The sequence below is a fragment of the Asparagus officinalis genome, chromosome 3 (assembly GCF_001876935.1).
Source record: "Asparagus officinalis chromosome 3, Aspof.V1, whole genome shotgun sequence".
NCBI classification, from domain to species: Eukaryota; Viridiplantae; Streptophyta; class Magnoliopsida; order Asparagales; family Asparagaceae; genus Asparagus; species Asparagus officinalis.
The window spans coordinates 11,897,843-11,922,210 of record NC_033796.1 but is presented as its reverse complement, the minus strand read 5'-3'; the positions used below and the strand labels follow the sequence as shown (position 1 = coordinate 11,922,210).

General features: G+C 34.9%; 3 protein-coding genes across 3 annotated transcripts; all 3 read left to right on the top strand.

Annotated features, from left to right (window-relative positions):
* On the top strand, positions 18,413-20,433 carry LOC109833020 (alkane hydroxylase MAH1-like). Its single transcript, XM_020400547.1, has one exon. It carries the CDS (start codon positions 18,513-18,515, stop codon positions 20,061-20,063), a length of 1,551 nt encoding a protein of 516 aa, XP_020256136.1. The 5' UTR covers positions 18,413-18,512; the 3' UTR covers positions 20,064-20,433.
* On the top strand, positions 20,834-21,981 carry LOC109832086 (chitinase 2-like). The gene has a single exon (XM_020399530.1). It carries the CDS (start codon positions 20,943-20,945, stop codon positions 21,846-21,848), a length of 906 nt encoding a protein of 301 aa, XP_020255119.1. The 5' UTR covers positions 20,834-20,942; the 3' UTR covers positions 21,849-21,981.
* Positions 22,990-24,002, top strand: LOC109832085 (chitinase 2-like). Its single transcript, XM_020399529.1, has one exon. The coding sequence runs from the start codon at positions 23,004-23,006 to the stop codon at positions 23,898-23,900; it is 897 nt and encodes a 298-aa protein (XP_020255118.1). The 5' UTR covers positions 22,990-23,003; the 3' UTR covers positions 23,901-24,002.

Here is a 24,368-nt window from a genome sequence, read left to right as displayed (position 1 = left end):
GGACATTACTAGAAGAAGTCTCTTCATCTACTTGTGACTTTTAGTATTTTCTTCCACATCTATATAATGTAATCCATGGAAGATAAAATGTATTGAGGAGAAATGAAGATGAATAAAATGAGATGATCACTTTCTCCCTATCTCTTTTCTTGTTTATTTACTTTTATATTTCATGTTCGATTCTTACTTTTGATATGTGATGTATGTAGATACAACAACGAGATTACAACACGTTATCAGCACGAAAGCTCTAGCTAGTCGGTTCGTAATCGTCCGTTGGTGGTAAGAAATATTTCGGTGTACATCTCTTACGAGGTAACAATTTCCACACTTACATTTCGTTTTTAAAGTAAAAGCACACGTACAGAATGTGAAAACAAAACTGTCCTTATTGCCCAAGAGCTTTGATGATTTTTTTATTTTCACTTCTTTCTCATCACTAGCACTGAAATTGGCATATTCTAGTGAAATATAGCAATACATGGAGTTTGTAAAGTTTCTCAAAAGAATAGTTTATTAAAAACAGAAGCCAGTTCTATTTGGCACGCTAATTAATGAAGCACCTAATTTGCATGATTAAGCTAAAATATTTATGGTTGGACTTAGACCCATGTTATTGCTGGTATAGGTGGCCGCCACTCAAGGATGCTTGGCACTACCTTCATCACACGGGAAGGAGGTCTAAAGGCTATTATTGGATGCAAGAATTTAGCCCTAAGATTAGTACTACCCTACAATATTAATCATTTTTGTGTGTGACAATAAATTTTGGTAGTAATTTTCAAAAGGACAAATTTTCAAAACCAACCTATTTACAAATTTAATCACAGAAAACAACCCACTTCAGATTTAATTGCAAAAACCGACCTGGTTTCAGCCTTGGCGCTGAAACCAGGTCGGTTTTTGAAAATTTTTATCCGAAACTTCACGGGAGTTGAACTCCCGTGAAGTTTCGTAGTTCAAATTTTTTTTTTTTGTACTGGGAAACTTCACGGGAGTTCAACTCCCGTGAAGTTTCGAAAGTTTTTTCACAAAAACCGACCTGGTTTCAGCGCCAAGGCTGAAACCAGGTCGGTTTTTGCAATTAAATCTGAAGTGGGTTGTTTTCTGTGATTAAATTTGTAAATAGGTTGGTTTTGAAAATTTGTCCTTTTCAAAATGGTATTAAAAGATTTGTGTACCTACACCGCTTAAAGTACAATTCTTGTCTCTACTGGACATCCAACAAATTTAATGCCTTCAGAGAGGAAATTCAGTTTATATGAATATAAAAACCCAAACCAATTTTTGCAATTCTCTCTCAGTGTATTCTTAATTGGATAATTGTTTTAATCAATAAAAACTGAGTAGTTTATTCTACTATCTATTATCTGATCTTTAGTTGGCTTTGTTAGAGCTTTTTCTAATGTATTATCTCATCTAATAAACAAAAGTTCATGTAAATTAATTTTGTAATGCAATTTGCTCATACATACGAACACCTGGTTGGAACTTTATTTCTGTTAATGGATGAACCTCTGTCAAAACTAATATTTAGAGCCCATGTCCTTTTAGGATTTGTCAAAACTAATATTTAGAGCCCATGTCCTTTTAGTTATTCATCTCATTTTATTTTAGATGGACATTGAAATTGTAATATACACGTTATCATATTCTCGTAGAATTGTACTCTGATTTGTCGTATACCCGACAGTCATTCTTAATGACATTTTTCTTATTAAAATGTGAATGGATTATAACATTCAAAGATTAGTTGTCAAGCAGTAGATCAGAAGTCAGAACATTTTGGTTGTGGAAACAAATATGTTTGACCTAAAATTAAGTTTCAATGGCAATCCCTTTATTATAAATCTAAAAGAGATAATTGTATTAATTTTTTATTATGTACTGTCATTGTTTACTTATTTCAAGAGAAGAGGAACCAGCTTTTCAAAAGAAAAGACGTAATGTGTGTGGAAGTTTGTAGAGAAAATAAAAATAAAAATAATGGTTTTCTGTATGCTGTGCTGTTTACCTTTTAAGGTGTAGATATACCCATATAGCAGACATATGCATTGGAAAAATCAAGAAGTTTTACATAAATTTGGTAAATTTGAATTTTTATTCTTGCATTTTTTGCTTCTACTTGATGCTAAACATAAACACTTTAAATTTTCTAAAAACGTGAAAAATTAAATTCTTCAGTGAAAAAGTATTCATTTTTCTAGGCAATCCCTGAAGGATCGCTTTGATCTCTGGAAGCCAATAATTTGATCAAAAAGTTCTTTTCCCCATTCCACGCAAATAATATTGTACTCCAGCAGCAGTACATGACCAAGAATTGCACTGAGCATTCTGAATTGATTAGTAGTCGCAGATAAGCACAATCAATTGATGATTAGAAATCACAATGTCAAACTAGTTGGCTTACGAGTTGTGTTTGTAGCACATGCTACAATTCAGAAAATTACTTATACGCGTGGACAAGAGGGAGGCTATGAACATAGTAGGAGATCTTATCTTGTAGCCATTTTTGGATTTTAAACCCTCGACTGAATACAATTCAACAAGTAACCTTGTACTCTTACAATAGTACAACTAAAAGCATTATGAACTAATCCTTACATTAGTAGTTGTTAAAAACACAACCAGCTGTTGTGAGAAACCATAATGCAAGTTTAATTGGTTCAGTCGTAGTGCCTGAAGCACATGTCATAATTCAAATTAATATTCATAAGCTCGGACGAGGGGGAGGTAGTAGATCTTATTGAGGTGGTCAAGGTAAACTATTTGGTTTTTTCTATATTTGGATTATATGCATTTGTCAGACAATTTTAATTTATCTCGATTTTGCTTTAAACTCTTGTGAACCTATATATGTGGTTTTTATTCATATGTGTATATTTTAGAATTTGTTTGACCTAAAATACAACATGTTGTGATGAGTTTGAGATTTAGGGACCCAAATTCTTTTAAATTCTGGCATGAGCGATTGGGTCATCTTGGGCAAAATATGATTTGTCGGATTTCCTTAAATTAAATGGGGCATTCAAACCAAATCCGACCAACTGCATATCACAATTTCCCCCCTTTATCTAATACGTGGTAAAGAAGCAAAACATTTCCCATCTGCGTATTATTTATTTGTAGTCCATGTTTCTATATCACCACCATAACGTACCTCTATGGGACCTCGGTGAAGGTACATACATTATTTATAAAACTCCGTCAATAATTTAGTACCTATGGCCCATGTTAGGGGATCAATTTACAATTTAGTACGCTGACTGCATTTTTATTGAAGATCAATTCTCGACATTAGGGGGAGATTAATGCCCAAAATATAAAATAATGTCAAGAAATTCCATTGGTGAAAAAGATCTTCAATATTTATATCCACGTACTAGTCAAACTGAACCAGAAGTTCACATGATAATCTGCCAAGAAAAGAGTGACTAAGCCCCATATTCATGTTGAGTATATCATTGATGATTTGTCATATTCATGTTGAGTATATCATTGATGATTTGGTATGCCAGAAGCATACTGTGCTAGAAGCATATAAAACATGTTAGTGTAAAAGATAAAAGTCCGCGGCAAACTAAATTATATATAGAAAGACAGTCACTCCCATAACCTCCAGAAGAGGTTCATCCTGAAGATGGAGTCTCCAGTAAAGTTGCACGTGCACTTGATAATCATAATATTGGAGATGTGGAACGGCCAAATCCAATTGTTAAGGGAAATGACAAGGATTTGGTTAACATAAAATAAGAATTAAAGTGGCCACGAATTTGTGAAAAAGGAGAAATATATAATATAAATATAAAAGTTGTCGACAACATAGTTGCCTCTATAGTTGCTCTTACTATCTCTGTAAATAATCTGGATCCAGAACCTAAGTCAGTAATAGAGTGCTTGAAGCATTCGGACTAGGTGAGATGGAAAGTGGCAATTGAGGCTGAGCTGAACTCGCTAAAGTATTTTGAACCTGTAGTTCATATATCCCTGTAGGATATATATATGGGTCTTCGTAAGAAAAATAAATGAGAATTGTAAGGTGGTGAGATATAAAGCGAGATTCATAGCTAAATGGGTTCACGCAGAGACCCGACATCGATTTAGATGTAAAATATTCTCCTATTAGTGATTATATTACATTCCGCAAGTTAATATGACAGAAACTATGAATTTATATATGCAGTATATGTACGTCATGACCATATTTTTATATGAGTCTTTTATATGAAAGTCCCTGATGGACTTAAAATTCCTGAATTAAGAGAAAACAAGAATCGCAACATGTATAGCATTAAATTATAAAGGTCGTTATACGACTTGAAACAGTCAAGTAGAATGTGGTATAACCGACTGAGCGAGTTCCTTCTGAAGAGGAGATATGCAAATAATGATGTCTGCCCTTTGTGTGTTTATAAATGGCTTTTGTATTATATCAGTCTATATTGATGATATAAATGTTATTAGAATGTACAAGGAGCTTATAGAAGCTAGCTCATGCCTAAAGACGGAGTTTAAAATGAAAGACTTGGGAAAAACCAAGTTTTGTCTCGGCCTGCAGATCGAGTATTTTCCTAGAAGGAATTTTTCTACACCAGTCAACCTACGTGAAAAAGGTTTTGGAAAGATTTTATATGGATAAATCTTATCTACTTAGCACACCAATGGTCATCCGATCCCTCGAAGTGGATAAAGACCCATTTAAACCCAAAGAAGATAATGAAGAAATGTTAGGGCCAGAAGTTTCCTATCTGAGCACCATTGGAGCACTTCTTTATTTTGTAAATTGCACTGCTAGCAAAGTATAGTGCTTATCCTATAAGGAGGCATTGAAATGGCGTTAAACATTTCCTTCGCTATCTTCAAGGTACAAAAGATCTTGGACTATTCTATAAAAGAAACCAAGATATGACATTGGTGGGCTATTAGAACGCTGGCTATATATATGATCCCCATAACGCCAGATCCCAGACTGGTTATGTTTTTTCTCTGTAGTGGTACTGTCGTTTCTTAGAGGTCTGTTAAACAGACTATGGTGACTACTTCTTATAACCACTCAGAGATTATCGCTTTATATGAGGCCTCACGAGAATGTGTATGATTAAGATCGTTGATACGATATGTTTTGGCTCGTGTGGTCTAGCGAAAGATGATATTCCCCCCAATGTCCTTTATGAGGACAATGCAGCTTGTGTTGCACAAATGAGCAGTGGATATGTAAATGGAACCATGACAAAACATATTGCGTCAAAATTCTTTTATCCACATGAGCTCCAAAAGAATGGCGAAATCACCATCGAAAAAGTTCGTTCAAGTGACAATCTTGCAGATTTGTTCACTAAATCTCTGCCTACATCATTTTATGAGAAATATGTTCACACTATGCATAGACTTGAAAGACTATCTTCTTCAGGGGGAGCAAATTCTTAAAGAACAATCCTGAAGATTGGGCCCTGAAGGTCTATTATCATAATTTGCCCCTTTTGCTAAGTTTTGTCCCACTGGGTTTTTTAGCATAGACTCAGAAGATTGTCATCATCAGGGGGAGCGAATTTTCAACGTAATCCCGAAGATTATGCCTTGAAGGACTATAGTTGTACTCTTTTTTTCTTTTGCTAAGTTTTTTCCCATAGGATTTTCTTAGCTAAAGGTTTTTAATGAGGCAACTAATGCAACACAAGTTTTGGATCCCGAAGATCTATAGTTGTACTCTTTTTCCCTTCGCTAAGTTTTGTCCCACAGGGTTTTCTTAGTTAAAGGTTTTTAATGAGACAACTAATGCAACAAGGATCTACTAATGTCGTGTACTCTTTTCCTCGACTAGTTTTTATCCCACTGGGTTTTTCTAGCGAGGTTTATAACGAGGCATTGACATCAGGTAGTAATGTCCAAGGGGGAGTGTTGTAAATATAAATACAATGAATGTGGACATTACTAGAAGAAGTCTCTTCACCTACTTGTGACTTTTAGTATTCTCTTCCACATCTATATAATGTAATTCATGGAAGATAAAATGTATTGAGGAGAAATGAAGATGAATAAAATGAGATGATCACTTTCTCCCTATCTCTTTTCTTGTTTATTTACTTTTATATTTCATGTTCGATTCTTACTTTTGATATGTGATGTATGTAGATACAACAACGAGATTACAACAGAAATAAAGTTGATATGGGAATTAAATGTTCATTTTTATTTTCATGTTTGAATACAATTAGAGAATTAAGTGTAGAATGTTTTTAAGAAAGGTATGTACAAAATTTATTTTATTATTTTTATTCGCACTTAAGTGAAAATATCAATTCATTAATAACTCATTGGGAATAGAAATTCCCACATTAAGTAAAAATTGATGAGAAGTGAGAATGACATAGAAAATAAAATTGTATTGTATTCTCATTTATTTCCGCGTACCATACGGGACGTAATAAACAAGGAGAAACACTAAAACATTTAGGACAGTATTATCATTACTGTTGTTGTTGGGCATTGCCGAAGCCAAACTCACTTTGAATTTTCTTTCCGACTTCAATTATAATTGATTGTGGCGTTAGTTGAAAGATCTCATACTAGCTTCCAATCATTTCACATGCAACTTTTTTGGTAATATTCTTTATCCAGTCTAAATGCTGTGTCTCTGTTCCTACCCGTTGAATCACAAACTCATGCATGAACCTCAACACACTATAAATACAAGCTCGTACACCCGTTGAATGCATCGGCAAACTAATCACGACCCTAAAGAAGAATGGCGTTATATCCTTCGCTTCGATAGCGCCATACAACGACGATCATGATCAGACCCATTTCCTGGAACTGTGGAGGAGATATCGACATGTTATTGACTATGTTAACTATCGGTTCTATTCGTTTAGTAGCAGAACACCCGTGACTGAGTTTATGGGACAATTTGATAGTTTGAGCTCAAAGTATGGAGGTAAGCTTTTGGTGAGTTTTGCGACTGATGATAGTGGAGGATTGAAGCCTAAAAATGGGTTTTTTAGAGCTTGTAATAAGCTGAAATCAGAGGGGAAACTTCATGGGATTGCTGTTTGGTCTGCGGATACTTCCAAGAAAATAGGGTTCAAATATGAGAAGCAAGCGCAGGCTCTGTTGGCGTAATTAAATTAGTTTGGGGTTTTAGTTTTGCATTAGCTAAGTGTTGAATAAGTGGGGATAAGCCACATATGTCACAGTGATGGTGTTTTTCAGCCTTCCTAGTCTATATCTTGTTTCATTATTATCTTTTTAATGAAGTTACCTAGGGTTTAGGCCTATTTCTTTTATTTTTTTGCCCCTTTCTTCCTCTTTCTTTTTTAAAGGGAAAAATACAGGGCACCTCGCCCTGCTCATATCATTAAAATAAAATATTGGTATAAACAGTCAAACTAGTGGTAGTACGTAAACATCAAACGCTTCGTATTTAAAACTAGGGAGTGGACCTCGTCGTTACCTGTTAGTCAAATCATATAAAGCCTATACTAATCATAAGCTGCCTAGTTGAACATAACAAAGTATGGAGCTGAACACCCAACGCATACGAAAGTTTAACAACCATCACAAAGTTTTTGTCGATGGTATTTTTCTGAAATATGAATTATTTATAGTTCAGAAATCTATATCCGTTGCTAGGTTGTTTGGGTCATGGAACTCTAATCGCGGTTTTATTTTGAATCACAATCATTAGCTAATAAAACATTTGATATTTTCTTCACTATTTTTTGACAAAAAGAATCCAAATCCATATATTTTTCCATAAACACCTGCAAAAGCATTTCTTAAAGAATAGGAAAATGACCTCTTCCAAAATAAGCTGTCTTTGTTTGGGCCCAGTTCGTACTTCATGTGTGCGGGCTCTATCATTTGGAGAGCGAATCTGAGAGCAGTAAACAAATTAATGGCCTCAAACGTTTTCCGACAGAAATTGTACTCCCGCTCTCGGATATATAACACCAAATCCGCGTGCAAGTTGGACCAGAATATTTTTGCCTCCAGATGGAGTTCACGTTCTACACTACTCATCGCTGCTTTTGTTGAAGTCATTCTCCCTCTTAATTAACTGTTTCTGATCTTAGCTTATAATCACAGTGTAATGTATGGAGGCGCATTCTAGATCGCCACTTTTTTCCTAGTTCTTTCTGTTATGACATTTTTCATTTTTGTCTTGACTGGCAGCTTTAGACTTTAGTAATTTAACTCCATACACGAACTTTTTTTTTTTCATTTAAATTAGATCTTAGTCACTCTTCCCCTAATTTAAGAGTTAGCCAGACTTACATCGTTCTGTCCGAGAGTTAGATATTGTGCTTTAGATAGAACTGAGAACCAAACAGTTTAAAGGATTTCACTGTTAGTCTCTCATCTATGTGCGTAAATTTCAGTTCTATTCTCTATTTGGGTTAAGGCATTTTAATTCTTGTTTCTCGAAAACTCCCTAAATTTTATTAAAGAGAATTCAAAACATCAACCTGCAAGACAAGAGTTCAAGCGTGAATTGAGAACTACGTTGTGAGCACTAATATTAGCATAGAACAGAGGGAAACGGCGTCCATATACAGGGCCCATCATGAAACATGAGAACGCTACTCATAAGGGACACTAACTGTTCTCTCGCCTCGCATCAGGCATGAACATTTTCAAACCCATAGTTGTTAATTCCCTGCACGCATTTTGGTCACGGGAAGAAAATGAAGGAGCAAAACAAGGAAACAATAAACTAGCTACCTACGTATTTGAAATCACGCTAGTTCGAAGGACAGAGAGGCCACATCCTTAATTGTAACCATTTCATATTATATTTGACGGGTATGATTCATTTATGGGGGTGGTTGTTTTGTATCCCAAAATTTATGGATATGGATTTTACCATAGAATTTAAAATCCATAAAAAATTTTACATGTTTTGGGATCTCTAAAATTTTGTTTGTTTCATCAATATTTTGGAATTTGGAATACCAAAATTTGTAATATTTTGTTTGTTTCATCAATATTTTGGGATTTAGAATACTATAAATTATATATTATAATATTATATAATATTTTAATAACATATATTATTATAATATTATATAATATTTTGGGATTTGGAATACTACAGCATGAACAGTGATTATTGGGTCCTCCTATATATATTATATATTATATATATAATATTATATATACATATATTATATATTATAGATATAATTTATATAATATATAAAATATACATATATATTAAAATTTTTTTTTTTTTTTTTTTTTTTTTTAAATAATTAGATTAATATTATAAATAATTTAATATATTATATATAATATATAAATTATATATATATATATATAATATTAAAATAAATATATATACACAGATACATCATGCATGAAAATGATATTGGTCCTATATATAATAATATAATAATAATATATATATAATATTATATAAATAAAAATCTAACATCAATTTACATCATGAAGCATAACAAGATTATGTCCTAGTATATATATCATATATATGTTATATATAATAAATAATAAATTATATAATATATAATATAGATTATTATATATAATATAATAATATTATATAAAAATAATATATGTAATAATAATATGTATATAACACAGTAATACTGCAGCATTTACTACAGGCATAACAGTGAAATAAATAATAAATATAAATATATAATATAATATATATATATATATTATAATATAATAATATATAATATAATATAATATATATATATAAATAATATAATTATATATAAATATATATATATAATATATTACTATATCTATAAAATTATATATATTATATAATATAATATATGTTATAATAGTCATATATTTATATAATTGATTTATATATATATATAATAAATAATATATTAATATTTAAAAATATAATATAAATTACTAAATTATAATAATATATATAATATAATAATAATAATATATATCATATATATATATAAAATATTAAATATTTATATATAAAATATATAAAATAATATAAAATTAATATATAGCTAAATAAATTATATAAGTATATAATATATTAATATATTAGATATAACATAATAATGATTATATAATATATAATAAATATAATATATAATATATATATTATATATAATATATAAAATATATATAAAATATATATATATATATAGATATTATATATAAAATAATATATATTATAATATATTAATTGTTAGTATATATCATATTTATATATTAACAAAATTATTAATAATATATATATAATATTATATATATAATATTAAATAAATTATTATATATATTATAGTATAATATTATTTAATTATATAATATATAAATAGTAATATAATATAATAATAAAATAATACATTAATGGCTACATGTAAATTACTGCAACCATTTACATAAAGGCATGTAACGGATTCTTGGGTCCTCCTATAATTATAGAGGAATAGATGTATTATATTAAATATTATATTATTATAATATTATATTTAATATATTAATCTTATATTAATCTTATATTATAAGCATTAATACATCAATATCCAACCTACATCCTCTCTCAATTGTAGGATTTCACAAATTCTAAAATATAATAGTTTTTTATTATTTGGGGATTCAATATCCCAAAATTGGTTTTGAAACAAACATGGTTTATGGAATTCTAAAACCCAAAAAACTTGTAATCCACCTTATATTCCAAAAAGAAGTTGAAACAAAAGAGATGATTTCACAAATCCTAAAAATATATTATTTTTTTATAATTTAGGGATTCAATATCCCAAAAAAAAAGTGAAACAAACAAAGTTTAAGGAATACCAAAACTCAAAAAAAAGTACTTTTTACATCCCAAAACTTGAAATCCACCCTATATCCCAAAAAAAAATTGAAACAAACACCCCCTAATAATATATGATAGAACAGAGGAAGGAATGCTGTCAAATACAACTTCGAGAATGGTAAGAGTACTTGTAACTTATTTAATAATCGAATAATAAAAGACAGTTATGGTTCATGATTAGGGGGTGTTTGTTTCAAATCCTATAATTTTAGGATATGGATTTCATCATGGAATTTGAAATCCATAAGTAATTTATTATGGGTTGGGATTCCTAAAACTTTGTTTGTTTCAACAATATTTTGGGATTTTGAATACTATAATTTGTAATATTTTTGTTTGTTTCAAGTTTTTTGGAATTTGAAATCCTTAATTTGTCTAATACTTTTGAAATTCACCCCACATCCCACCCAAAAAAGAGGATTTCACAAAACCTTAAATATAATATTTTTTATTATTTAAAGATTTGATATTCTAAAATTTGTTTTGAAACAAATAAGTTTTATGGAATTCTAAAACCCAAAAAAACCCACTTTTTGATCCTAGAATTTGAAATCCCATCCAAATGCCAAAAATTTTTTGAAACAAACACCCCCTTAATATAACTAAAATTACATTTCATGTATTCTGTTTATTTTCACTTTTTATTTTTTTTATAGGAAAAAGGGGTCTCATTTCATTTATTTTAATTATCAAGAAGGTGAACTACAAAGCGAGAAGATGAAGACTACAACAGTACGCGACTCACATGACGGATGATATCAAACTATTAGAAGTTACGCATATCTTGGTTGGTCTTAATGTGAGAGTGCCAGCCATTTTACACACACACAAAGACACATATATATGATAAAATAAAATTGTGAGCTTATATTCTTATCGTGAGCTAGCCCAATAAGCTACCCGAAACAATGATTGGCATTGCCATGTTGAAAAAATTATATTGTTTAAAAATTTGTAACCATTGCTTTAGATATGTGTAGAAGGGACGTCTATTAAGCTGCTTGAAAAATCAACATATCAATAGTTTGATAAATAATCTAGAAGATTTTAAGTTATGTGAAAATTTTACCATATACATTTGAGGATGTGTTGAACAAGATGTATGGTACCGATCATAAATTTGATGACTCGGTTAGTCTAGCTCACGATAAGATTTGTGCTCACCATCTCACAATATCATCTACTCTCTCTCTCACTATATTATAGATATACTATTATATTATATATATATATATATATATATATATATATATATTATATATATATATATATATTATATATGAGAATATTGGAGAACCTTGGTACTAAGTTGCTTAAGTAACTTGGTAGTGATGTGGCCTAATCTTGCCCCTACATCACACCTCGAGATAGAGCCTCAACCACCCTTCAACCAACTCTAATGTAGTAGGGACAAGATTAGGCCACATCCTACAAGTTGTTTGGAGCAACTTGGTCCAAGTTTCTCCATTTTTCTCATATGTCTCTCTCTCTCTCTCTCTCTCTCTCTCTTCTCTCTCTCTCTTTATATATATATATATTATATATATATATATATATATATATATATATATATATATATATATATATATATTATATATATTATATATATACATATATATATATAAGGTGCCAGCAACATTTTTTATTCTGTTAGGGATTTTATGGAGATTAATCTGCAGAATTAAATACTAAATGAATAACGGCATCAATGAAAATACCGCAAGCAAGCAAACACCAAGATTTATGTGGTTCGGCAAATCGTGCCTACATCCACGGGGCAATCAAGAAAGAAATATTTCACTATGAATCAAGAGTATAATCCCTCCAAGTTATACCTGAACTTAAGGATTAAATCACAAGAAAAATACAGTGTTACCTTTAAGGCATCAAAGCCCTAAAATCCGTCTCATCAAAAATCTCCAACACCCGCAGAGAAACCAACATCATACCCTCGACGGCGTCATCGTTCTGAAGATAACGGCTTTTGAATCACTGCAATTGGACAATCGAGCTATCCGAAATCTGGATTTTTCTCTCTCGGATTACTGCACCATGTATTGTTCACAGTACTGTAACCAACACTGTAGTACCAAAAAATACAGGTTTCTCATATATAGAATTCTCTAAACCTATTTCTATTTTAAATAGATCGTTCAAATCCATTTCTAGATAGAGTTTTAATTTATGTGGACCTCATGTGGACCTTATCTTGGGCTGGACCGACAACAATCTCCCCCTCCTGCCCAACGAGGGGTATGCAAATCTGTAACTCCTCAACGGGAGTTTATACCGGCCAATCGCTGACACAACTCGGTCTTTTCTCTGAAAACGGTCTTCGTTAAAAAATCTGCTGGATTTTTAACTGTGTGAATCTTCTGTAGCTTCAGCTCCTCTTTCTCAATAGCTTTTCTAAGCCAATGATATCTCACATCAATGTGTTTCGTCCTGGAGTGGAATGTAGAATTCTTGCTCAAATCAAGAGCACTTTGACTATCAATGAATATTTGATAATTGTCCTGCTACAAGCCTAACTCCTGCAGAAATCTTCTCAACCAAATCATCTCCTTATCGGCTTCTGCAGCTGCAATATATTTCGTATCTGTTGTAAATAGAGCAGCACACTTCTGCAACCTGGACTACCAAGATACTGCTCCCCCTGTAAAAGTGAACAACCAACCTGAGGTAGACTTCCTGTGCTCGAGATCATCTGCCATATCCGCATCTGCAAAACCATATAATACTACCTTCGAACCTCCAAAACTCAAACACAATCTGAAACTACCTTTCAAATATTTTAAGATCCACTTTACACCTTCCCAATAAACTTTCCCTGGATAAAAAAGAAATCTGCTCACAACGCTAATTGCATGAGCTATATTTGGCCGAGTGCAAACCATGGCATACATCAAACTCCCTACAGCTAAAGAGTAAGGAATATTCTCCATCTTACTCTTTTTCCTCATCTGTAGTCGGGAAAAACTTTTTGCTAAGCTTCAAATGACCTGCAAGAGGAGTACTGACTGACTTAACATCTTTTATGTTGAATCTTTTAAGTAACCGTTCAACATATTTCTTCTGTGATAACCACAACTTCTTGGCTTTCCTGTCACAAGCAATATCCATATCAAGAATTCGTTATGCCAAGCCCAAATCCTTCATGTTAAAAAATTTAAATAACTCATTCTTCAGCCCACCGATTATCTGACTATCCTGACCAATAATCAACATATCGTCCACATAAAACAAAAGGATAATGAAGATAGAATTTAAAATTCTCCTAAAATATACACACAAATCTGCAATTGTTTTCTGGTAGCCATGACTCAACATGAAAGAATCAAATTTCTTGTACCACTGTATGAGAGCCTGCTTCAAACTATAGAGGCTCTTCTTCAATTTGCAAACTATGTGTTCTTTTCCCTTCACGTCAAAACCCTCCGGCTGCTCCATGTAGATCTCCTTCTCCAAATCACCATGAAGGAATGTAATCTTCACATCAAGCTGCTCATCTCGAGGTCTAAACTAGCTGACCCCAAGATAACTCTAATAGACGCCATCTTCACAATCGGTGAAAAAATCTCATCAAAATCAATGTCTTTTTTCTGACCAAAGCCTTTCACCACTTGTTCTTCAAAACTTTTTTGTCCTTTGGTAAATCCACCAACTCATAAGTATCGTTCTTTTCAAGAGATTTTATCTCTTCCTTCATAGCCTGGAACCATCTATCATTGTATTTATGAGTATGTGCCTCCTGAAAGCTTTCCGGCTCCCCCTCTTTTGTCAACAAAGAATACTCTGAAAGAGGATATCTCATGAATGGTCGATATTCTCTAGCTGATCTCCAAAGTTGTGGCTCTGCAAACTCTTGCTGCTGGTGATGCTCCCCCTGCTGAGGAGCCTCCTGCTCGTGGTCCTGATTATCGTCTCCCTGCTCTTTTATCTATCTGTCATCATCAACATCATCATTATGCTCCTGCTCTATATTTGTAGGATGCAACTGTATTGAAGATGAAAGATGTGTCATATTTAGAATCCCACTAGCAACACTCTGTGACTGCTCTGCTCTCCTAAAATCTACAGTAGTCTGATTTTCCTGAAAAATCATATATGCTCGTCTAATAATTCATCTCTTTTCTGGATCTCATAGTTTGTAGTCGAACTCATCTTTTTCATAACCAACATCAAGCTTCTGTCTCTTCTCCTTTGGAATGTATGCAAATGCCTTCAACCAAACACCTTTAGATGAGAATAGGAAATATCTTTTCCAGACCAAACTCTCTCTGAAATATCAAAATCCAAAGGAACTGAAAAAGATCTGTTGATTATGTAACATGCAGTGCGAACAGCTTCAGCCCAGAAGCTCTTACGTAACTTTGTCATTTTCAACATGCACCTGACTTTCTCCACAATGGTCATGTTGTACCTCTCTATAACTCTATTATGTTGCGGTGTGTTGGGCTTTGTCCTCTGATACCGAATATCATGCTTGAAGTAATAATCTCTAAACTCAATGGAAGTATACTCTCCTCCATTATCGATGCACAAATACTTCAACTTCTTTCCTGTCTACCTCTCCACCATGGCATGAAACTGCTGGAAGACTGAAAACACATGGTGCTTTGTCCTCAATAAGAAGACCCACATCTTTCGCGCTGCATCATAAATGTGACAAAATACTTCTTGCCACCCAAGAACTCCACATCAATAGGACCACAAACATCAGAACAGATCAAATCTAGGATATTATCTTTTATTTTAGAATGCTTACTAAAAGAAACTCTACGTTGTTTTCCAAACAAACAATAATCACAAGAGGCGAGTGACGAACCTTTGACAAAGGGAATGAGAGACTTATTTGCCAATATCTGCAACCCCTTCTCGCTCATGTGCTCGAGCCTCCTATGTCACAAACTGAGAGAGTCACTATCTTGAGCCACGCTCAAAGAATCATATGAAGCCTTTGCTTCAGTCCTATATAAATTGCAATATATGCTTCCTCTAGCCACCACAAGAGAGCCTTTGGTAATTTTACATTTTCCTCCACCAAATTGAATTTCATATCCCATTCGGTCCAAAGTAAGACCCAAAATCAAGTTGAGCCGCAAATTAAGAACATGTCGCACATTCTTGAAGATCAATGTGCATCCGATATCTGTCTGCAAGTGTATATCATCAAGTCCCACAATCTTCGAATAGCTGGTATTGCCCATCTTTACATTACCAAAGTCACCTGTTTTATACGACGTGAAAAGGTCTCGATTAGAAGTAGCATGACATGAAGCTCATGTATCCACTATCCACTCTGAATTCTAACTTGTAACATGCATATAGTCTTCTTCCCTGCAAATAAGAATAAAATCGGTATCAAACAAAGTAGTTGTAGTGCTATTGTCAACTTTCTTCTTCTCATCTTTCTTTTCATCTTTGTTCCCAGCTTGCTCTTTCTTCAATGCCTAACAATTATTCTTAATATGACCTGGCTTCCCATAATAAAAACAACATCTCCTTTTAGACTGATCTGCCTTTGGATGTGCCACGACCTCTGGACTAGTCCATGTACCTGTTCCTATCCCTGTTCTCCGTGATAAGTGTCTGTGAGTTATCTGTGTTGGTAGACTTCCTCCGAGTCTTCTTATTGAATAAACTACTAGTAATCATACTCATCGATAACACACAATCTGGAGTTGCGTTGTTGACTGTCACAACTAGTGTCTCCCAACTGTCTGGCAAAGAACCTAATAGCAATAAAGTCTGTACCTCATCATCAATAGTCATCTTCATGGTAGCTAACCAATTAATCAAACTCTTGAACTCATTCAAATTGCGTGCTATGTTGCTTCCTTCTTTGAATTCCAAGTTCACCAAACGCCTCATAATAAACGCATTGTTTCCTGCGGTCTTTTGCTCGTAGAAATCCTCAAGCTTTTTCCAAAGAGACTTCACATTAGTCTCACCCGATACATGATGAAACACACTAACGTCGATCCACATCCGAATATAACCGATTGTTTTCCTATGTTGTTTCTCTAATTCTTTATCAGTCATCTTTTCTGGCTTGGCATTATCTCCCTCAATAGGGTTATGTAAATCTTTACAATACAGAATATCTTCCATCTTGAACTTCCAAACTTGCCAATTAGAACCATCCAATTTCATCATTGTGCCAAAACTCTCCATATTTTCCATCCCAAAGCACACCTCGGACTAGGGCTCTGATACCATTTGTTAGGGATTTTATGGAGATTAATCTGCGAAATTAAACACTAAACGAATAACGACACCAATAAAAATACCACAAGCAAGCAAACACCAAGATTTAACGTGGTTCGATAAATCGTGCTTATGTCCACGGGGAAATCCAGATAGAAATATTTTACTATGAATCAAGAGTACAATTCCTCCAAGTTACACCTGAACTTGAGGAATAAATTACAAGAAAAAAATACAGTGTTACCTTTAGGGCACCAAAACCCTAAAACTCGTCTCACCAAAAATTTCTAACACCCGTGGAGAAACCAGCACCGTACCCTCGACGGTGTTGTTGTTATGAAGACAACGGCTTTTGAATCACTGCAATCGGACAACTGAGCTATCCGGAATCTGAATTTTTCTGTCTCTCGAATATTGTAGCATGTTACTGTTCACGATAGTTTCTTATATATAGAATTCTCCAAACCTATTCCTATTTCAAATAGATCATCCAAATCCACTTCTAGATAGAGTTTTAATTCATGTGAACCTCACGTGGGCCTTATCTTAGACTGGACCCACAACATATTCATGTTTCCATATCAACTATATGTTGTGTTCGGCGGCCAAATTGTTTTGCTTCGAGGAACCAAACCAAACGTCGAGATAGAAGGCTAAACAATTCAAGATAATGACAAAAACACAAACAAACAAATTTTACATGGTTCGGCAAGTTGCCTACGTCCACGGGGCAAGAAGGGGATGGGGTTTTCACTAATAGAGAAGAAAAGTACAAACTGAGATTACAAATCACTCAAAACAATCAACTAATCTTACCAACAAATCTCTAATTCTCTCATAAATAAAACTCTAACCAATAGCTCAAAAAATACCTATTTTCTGTGCTCCAAATATCCCCCAATCAATGTTTAATCAAAGCTCAATCAAAGCCAAAGAAACCCTAAAAATGTGTCTCTATTTATAACAAACACAATCCCAAACAGATTGGGATTCTAAAAAAAGAGTCTGTCACACTCGGGGGTGGCAGACACCACGCCCCTGAAAACAGGGCAGATTCTGTCACACCTGAGTGTGGCAGACACCACACACATGTCAACAGGGACAGATTCTGCCACCAGGATTTGGTGGAGCATGTCTTGCTTATTTTTCACGTTTTCCTCAAATTCCTTCGCCGTTTTCACACTATAGAGTTGCAATGGTCGTACGGATCCAATCAGTTTGTAGACAGTTTTCGTGTAAAATAACACCCAGTAGCTCCACAGGTCCAGGGTAGGAGTCGATGAGACGGTGAGGAGTTAGGTCAATATATAGACATGATAGGACTCCACGCTCCCCTGGCAAATAGAGCATTAATTCCACTACAAGAGTAAAAGTATCATCTGAATCTTTCCATTTTCCCGCCATCGAGCATGCATGGTCTGTGATTAGTCCTATAAACTGGACAGGTCTCCCACAATCTCTCTCAATCCAAAAACAAACCATGAAGCCAAGTCTTCCTACAATCCTTCAACAAGCTTACCTCTTCTTTCGAAGTCACCCCATAATCCTCTCAATACTCATCACCCTCTCCCTCCTCTTACTCTACTCCACAACTCGCAGGGGCGGCAAGGTAGTCATAAACTGGCCAATCTTTGGCATGTTTCCGTCCCTTATCACCAACAACCATCGCCTCCTCGATTTCTCTGCTGATCTCCTCAGAGAATCCGACTACACCTTCTCGTTCAAAGGCCCGTGGCTCTTAGGCATGGACTTCATCCTCACTTGCGATCCAAACAACGCCAATCACATGTTCAACCTTCACTTCTCCAATTACCCCAAAGGCCAAGAATTCTCAGAAATCTTCGATATTCTTGGAAATGGAATCTTCAATGTCAATGGAGATTCTTGGACCGACCAACGAAAGATGGCCCACGCTTTTATGAGTACTAGAAGGTTTCGGTCGCATGTAGGAGAGAGTACTAAAGTTAAGGTGACGAGAGTCGTGCTTCCTCTTTTGAATCATATCGCGGAGATTGACAAGGTTGTCGATCTGAGCGATGTGTTTATGAGATTCACATTCGATACGACTTGTGCTTTGGTTCTTGGTGTTGATCCTGGTTGTCTTTCTTTCGAGTTTCCAAGCATTCCGTTTGCAAAGGCTTTGGAGCACATCGAGGAGGTTTTGCTCTATCGACACACTGTGCCTATGGCTTGGTGGAAGCTTCTACGGCGACTGAATCTGGGGGAAGAGAAGAAGATGGCGGAGGCAATCATGGTGGTGGACGAATTCATTGGTCAATGTATTCGAGAGAGAAGAGAGAGTGCTCAAAAGATCGATAACGAAGAAGAATTCACTGATTTGTTGGCATCTTACATAGGTCATTCAGACGACAAGTTCCTTCGCGACACGCTTCTCACATTCCTCGGAGCAGGAAAGGACACCACAGGAGCGGCGCTTGTCTGGCTGTTCTGGCTAGTCGCCAACAGCCCAGACGTAGAAAGAAAGATCTTGGAAGAACTTGTTAGCCTTCGCCCACGCGACACAAGCATGAACGGAGATATGACCGTGTTTGATGCTGAGGAGACGGATACATTGGTCTACCTCCACGCCGTCTTGTGCGAAACCCTAAGGCTTTATCCCTCGGTCCCTTTTAATCATAAAGAAGCTTTGGATTCCGATCTTTTACCTTGCGGACATAAAGTTCGCCCAAGGACGAAGATTATTTTCCATATGTATGCGATGGGAAGGATGAAGGGAATTTGGGGGAAGGATTGCTTGGAGTTCAGGCCGGAGAGATGGATAACAGAGAAGGGGACACTGAAGCATGAGCCATCGTATAAGTTCATCGCATTTCATTCAGGACCGAGGTCTTGTTTGGGGAAGAGCACGGCGTTTACTCAGATAAAATCGATGGTGGCTGCGATCATGTACAACTTCAGAGTGCAGGTGGTTGACGGTCATGTTGTTGAGCCTAAGATTTCTATCGTGATTCAAGCGAAGAATGGGTTGATGGTTAAGTTGAAGAAGAGAGAGGTTAAGGAGCGCTACTGATAAGCGTCGTCGCGTTCTAAGGGTAAATTAAGTTGATACTTAAGTTAGTGGCTACTGGCTAGGGATAATGTTGTTCTTTGGATTGAGAAATAATCTGGCTTACCTGTTCAAGGCTATTATGCTTGCTTGCAGTGTACTAACAACTTTAATCGTTCAAGGAGCTTGATCAGATGGTGGTCTATATGGGGTTTATGACTTTTATTTAGGGTGCTAGACCATATTCATATCCGAGGAAATATTTGTAACTGTATCCATTACGATATGGATATGTTAACTCAAATATATAACCGATAGAATATGATTACAGATATGTTTTTGTAGTGAGATATCTGGATCCATATCCGAAATATTCGAATACATATTGGTCACACTGCTACAATAGTTTTAATTTGTAGATGAATGGATTTGAGGCTAATTTTGATGATCAAGATATCTAATCTTAGCTTTTCAAATATAACGAACATATTGCCGAACTCTTTTGCATCACATGAACTATATACTTTCTAATATTATCTAGTTTTCTCATATTCGTTTTATATCCTCATGCATATCCACTTATATATCAAGAATTGTACCCATTATTTATTTGAATTAGTCAATTAAGAACTGCACAAAAGGAAAAAAAAATTGCCGTCATGGAAGAAGACACTGATGAATTATGCCAGCAGTGCCGGTAAATTTCATCCATAAATCCCCATCGAAAAGCAAGAAACCAACTAAAATTTCACTATCAATCCCTTAACCACCGGAAAATTAACCAAAGCCCACACGCTCACTACTTCCTTTGTCCCATCTATTGCCATCAACAAACCAATACCCCTATATATACACTCAAAATCCCTACTTATTTCTTCACCAAAACACACTTTCAATCATCAAATGGCTTCAAAAATCCTCTTCTCCTTCTTGCTTGTCCAGTTACTATCCTCACCATCATTTTCAGCTCCTACAACATCCACCCTCTTCCGAGAATACATCGGCGCAGAATTCAACGGCGTCAAATTCTCCAACGTCCCCATAAACCCTCACATTGACGTCCACTTCATTCTCTCCTTTGCCATTGACTACACAATCTCTGATCCCTCTCCAACCAACGGTGACTTCAATATTTTTTGGGACACAGACAATCTTACCCCCTCCAGTGTTTCCACCATCAAAAGTACGCACAACAATGTCAAGGTTGCACTTAGCCTTGGCGGTGATAGCGTTGGCAATGGCTATGCATACTTCAATCCTTCCTCTGTTGATTCTTGGGTCAATAATGCAGTATCATCGCTAACAAAGATCATCAAACAGTACAATTTGGATGGTATTGACATCGACTATGAACATTTCAAAACTGATCCAGAGACATTTGCAGAGTGTATTGGTCAGTTATTGACTACTTTAAAGAATAATGGTGTTATCTCATTTGCCTCAATAGCTCCATTTGATGATGATCAAGTGCAGAGCCATTACTTAGCGTTGTGGAGGAAATATGCGCATGTCATCGACTATGTCAACTTTCAGTTCTATGCCTATGATTCAGGGACGACGGTTTCTCAGTTTTTGAGCTATTTTGAGACGCAAAGCACTAATTATAAAGGGGGTAAGGTTTTGGCGAGCTTTGCTACTGACAATACCAGTGGTGGATTGAGACCAGAAGGGGGATTTTTCAGTGCCTGCAATAGCTTGAAGAGGCAAGGAAAGCTTCATGGTATATTCATTTGGTCTGCTGATGACTCGATGAACAATGGGTTTCGCTATGAGAAGCGATCTCAGACGATGCTTGCAAGTTCTCATTGAGCTAAAGTTAAGACACTAGCATATATTGGTGTAAGATATGCATCTAATGTCATCTCATGTGTGCTCTTAAGTTCAGAAGTTGTGTGTGTGTGTGTGTGTATTTGCTGCTGTTCAATCTATGAATCATATTCATATGCAGGTTTGAATTTTGATATCTCCCATCAAGAAAACTCTCAAATATTCCTTCTAGAAATCCTAATGTTGACCAGCCCAAAAAGTGTAGAGTTTCTATGAGGATGAAGGAACATACCATATAATATGAAGTCAAGAAAAAGAAAACAGGAAACAGTTGAAATGCAACAACATACCCAAAATATTAGAGAGTCAAAAGGATAATAGTCATAGAAGGAGTGCTAATAGAGGAGACCAGGATTCAGATCCTAGAAGAGTCCACAGGCAATTAGTTATTGAAAAGTCAAGAGATACATGAAGATGACTTGTATCCCATAGTTGATGGTTCACAACATCTCACAGGTAGATTTCTAACTAAGAAAAAAGGTGTAAGAAGTTGAAAATCATTTTCCTAATGGTTCATATGAATGAGCTCCTTCGGGGAATTTTCAACGTTCAATCATAGCTCTATGTAACTATTCATAGAAGTCGATAATAAAATTACAAAACTGCTATTGTTTAGTCAATCAAATTGTATTGTAATGTACTTTAGTACTCTTTAATAGTATCACTATTTCATACGATAGATGGATCAATAAAATAAAATTTTAGGATTACTAAATAACGAGTAGATTCTGAACTAATATGTAAAACACTACATAAAAACAAAAAAAAGGCAAACTTAACACTTTGATATGTTTATAATATCAATATTAGAAAATAGATAATAGATAGAGAGACAGAAAATTTTGTCTAATATCACGGTGGTGGACACATTTTCACTTGTTTAGCCCAAAAACTCGGGGTTCGGCTATGAACATTTATTGAAGATGGTTGAAAAGAACAGCAGTACCTCCTCAAATAATCCACGCATCCTTATCATTTGAATATTCTCATAAAAAAAGTAGACACTAGACAAATCAACTTCCTATTCTTCACCAACCAATCATAGACTAAGTCCAGTTTTCTTGCAAATTTAACTATATAATACCCAGGCCCAGGATTCATTCATCACAAACACAAGCCCAAATCTCTCTATCTCCAATGTCTTCACAAGCTCTCCTCTTACAAACTCTCCTCATCTTCCTCACACTCTCATACTCATCTCAAGCCTCCAGCCTCTTCACAGAATACATAGGCGCAGAGTTCAAGGGTGTCAAGTTCTCCGATGTCCCCATAAATCCTAACGTAGATTTTCACTTCATCCTCTCCTTTGCCATAGATTATACTACAACACCAAATCCAACTCCCACCAATGGAGACTTTAACGTATTTTGGGACTCTACTAACCTCACTCCTTCCAGTGTTATTGCCATTAAACAGAACTATAGCAATGTAAAGGTAGCACTAAGTCTCGGTGGTAATAGTGTTCGTGACAGTGATGCCTACTTTAATGCTTCCTCCATTGATTCTTGGGTTAGCAACGCAGTCTCTTCACTAACAAAAATCATCGAGGAATACAATCTGGATGGAATTGATATCGACTATGAACATTTCAGTGGTGACTCTGACACTTTCGCAGAGTGTATAGGTCAGTTGCTGACAACGCTGAAGAAAAATAGTGTGATATCATTTGCTTCTATAGCTCCTTTTGCTAGTGACGAAGTCCAGAACCACTATTTAGCTTTATGGAAAAACTATGCAGATGTTATAGATTATGTGAACTTCCAATTCTACGCCTATGATTCGAGCACGACTGTCTCTCAGTTTCTGGGCTATTATGAGACCCAAAGTGCAAATTACAAAGGTGGAAAGGTTTTGGTGAGTTTTGCCACTGATGACTCTAGCGGAGGACTGAGACCGAGTGGTGGCTTCTTTAATGCCAGTGAGACCCTCAAGATGCAAGGAAAGCTTCATGGTATCTTTATTTGGTCGGCAGATGACTCCTTGAGCAATGGCTTTCCCTATGAGAAGCAGTCACAATCCCTATTGGCAAGTTAATAGATCTGACCATGATTATCAATGTTTCCTCGTAAAGTACATTTGAATCCAATGTATCACACGTTAAAATTTGACTATGTTAAAAGATATTAAGCTTCTCTATATTTGAAGTTTTGCATCATTAGGAGTTATAACCTTTCCTATTTTCTTCAGTTGTTCTTCAGACCTTACCCATTTGAATTCAGGAAGATTTCAAGCTTCACAAAATAACTCAATTCTGTCCAGGTTTGAGTTCAACCAACTAGCTAGCACCTCTTTCAGTTTCTTCAGATAAAAAATTATCCAAACATGTCGTCAGAGATGGTTGTTCTGTTGCCCTTCCCGTCAAAATCATGTGCTTTGTTTAACACACCAACTTTGTCTTTTCTTCTTTATCTTCAAATTTAGCCAAACCTTGCAATAGTATCATTATTAGAATTGGGAAAGAAAAGCCCCCTTCCATAATTAATTCTACTTAGTTATGGTTTG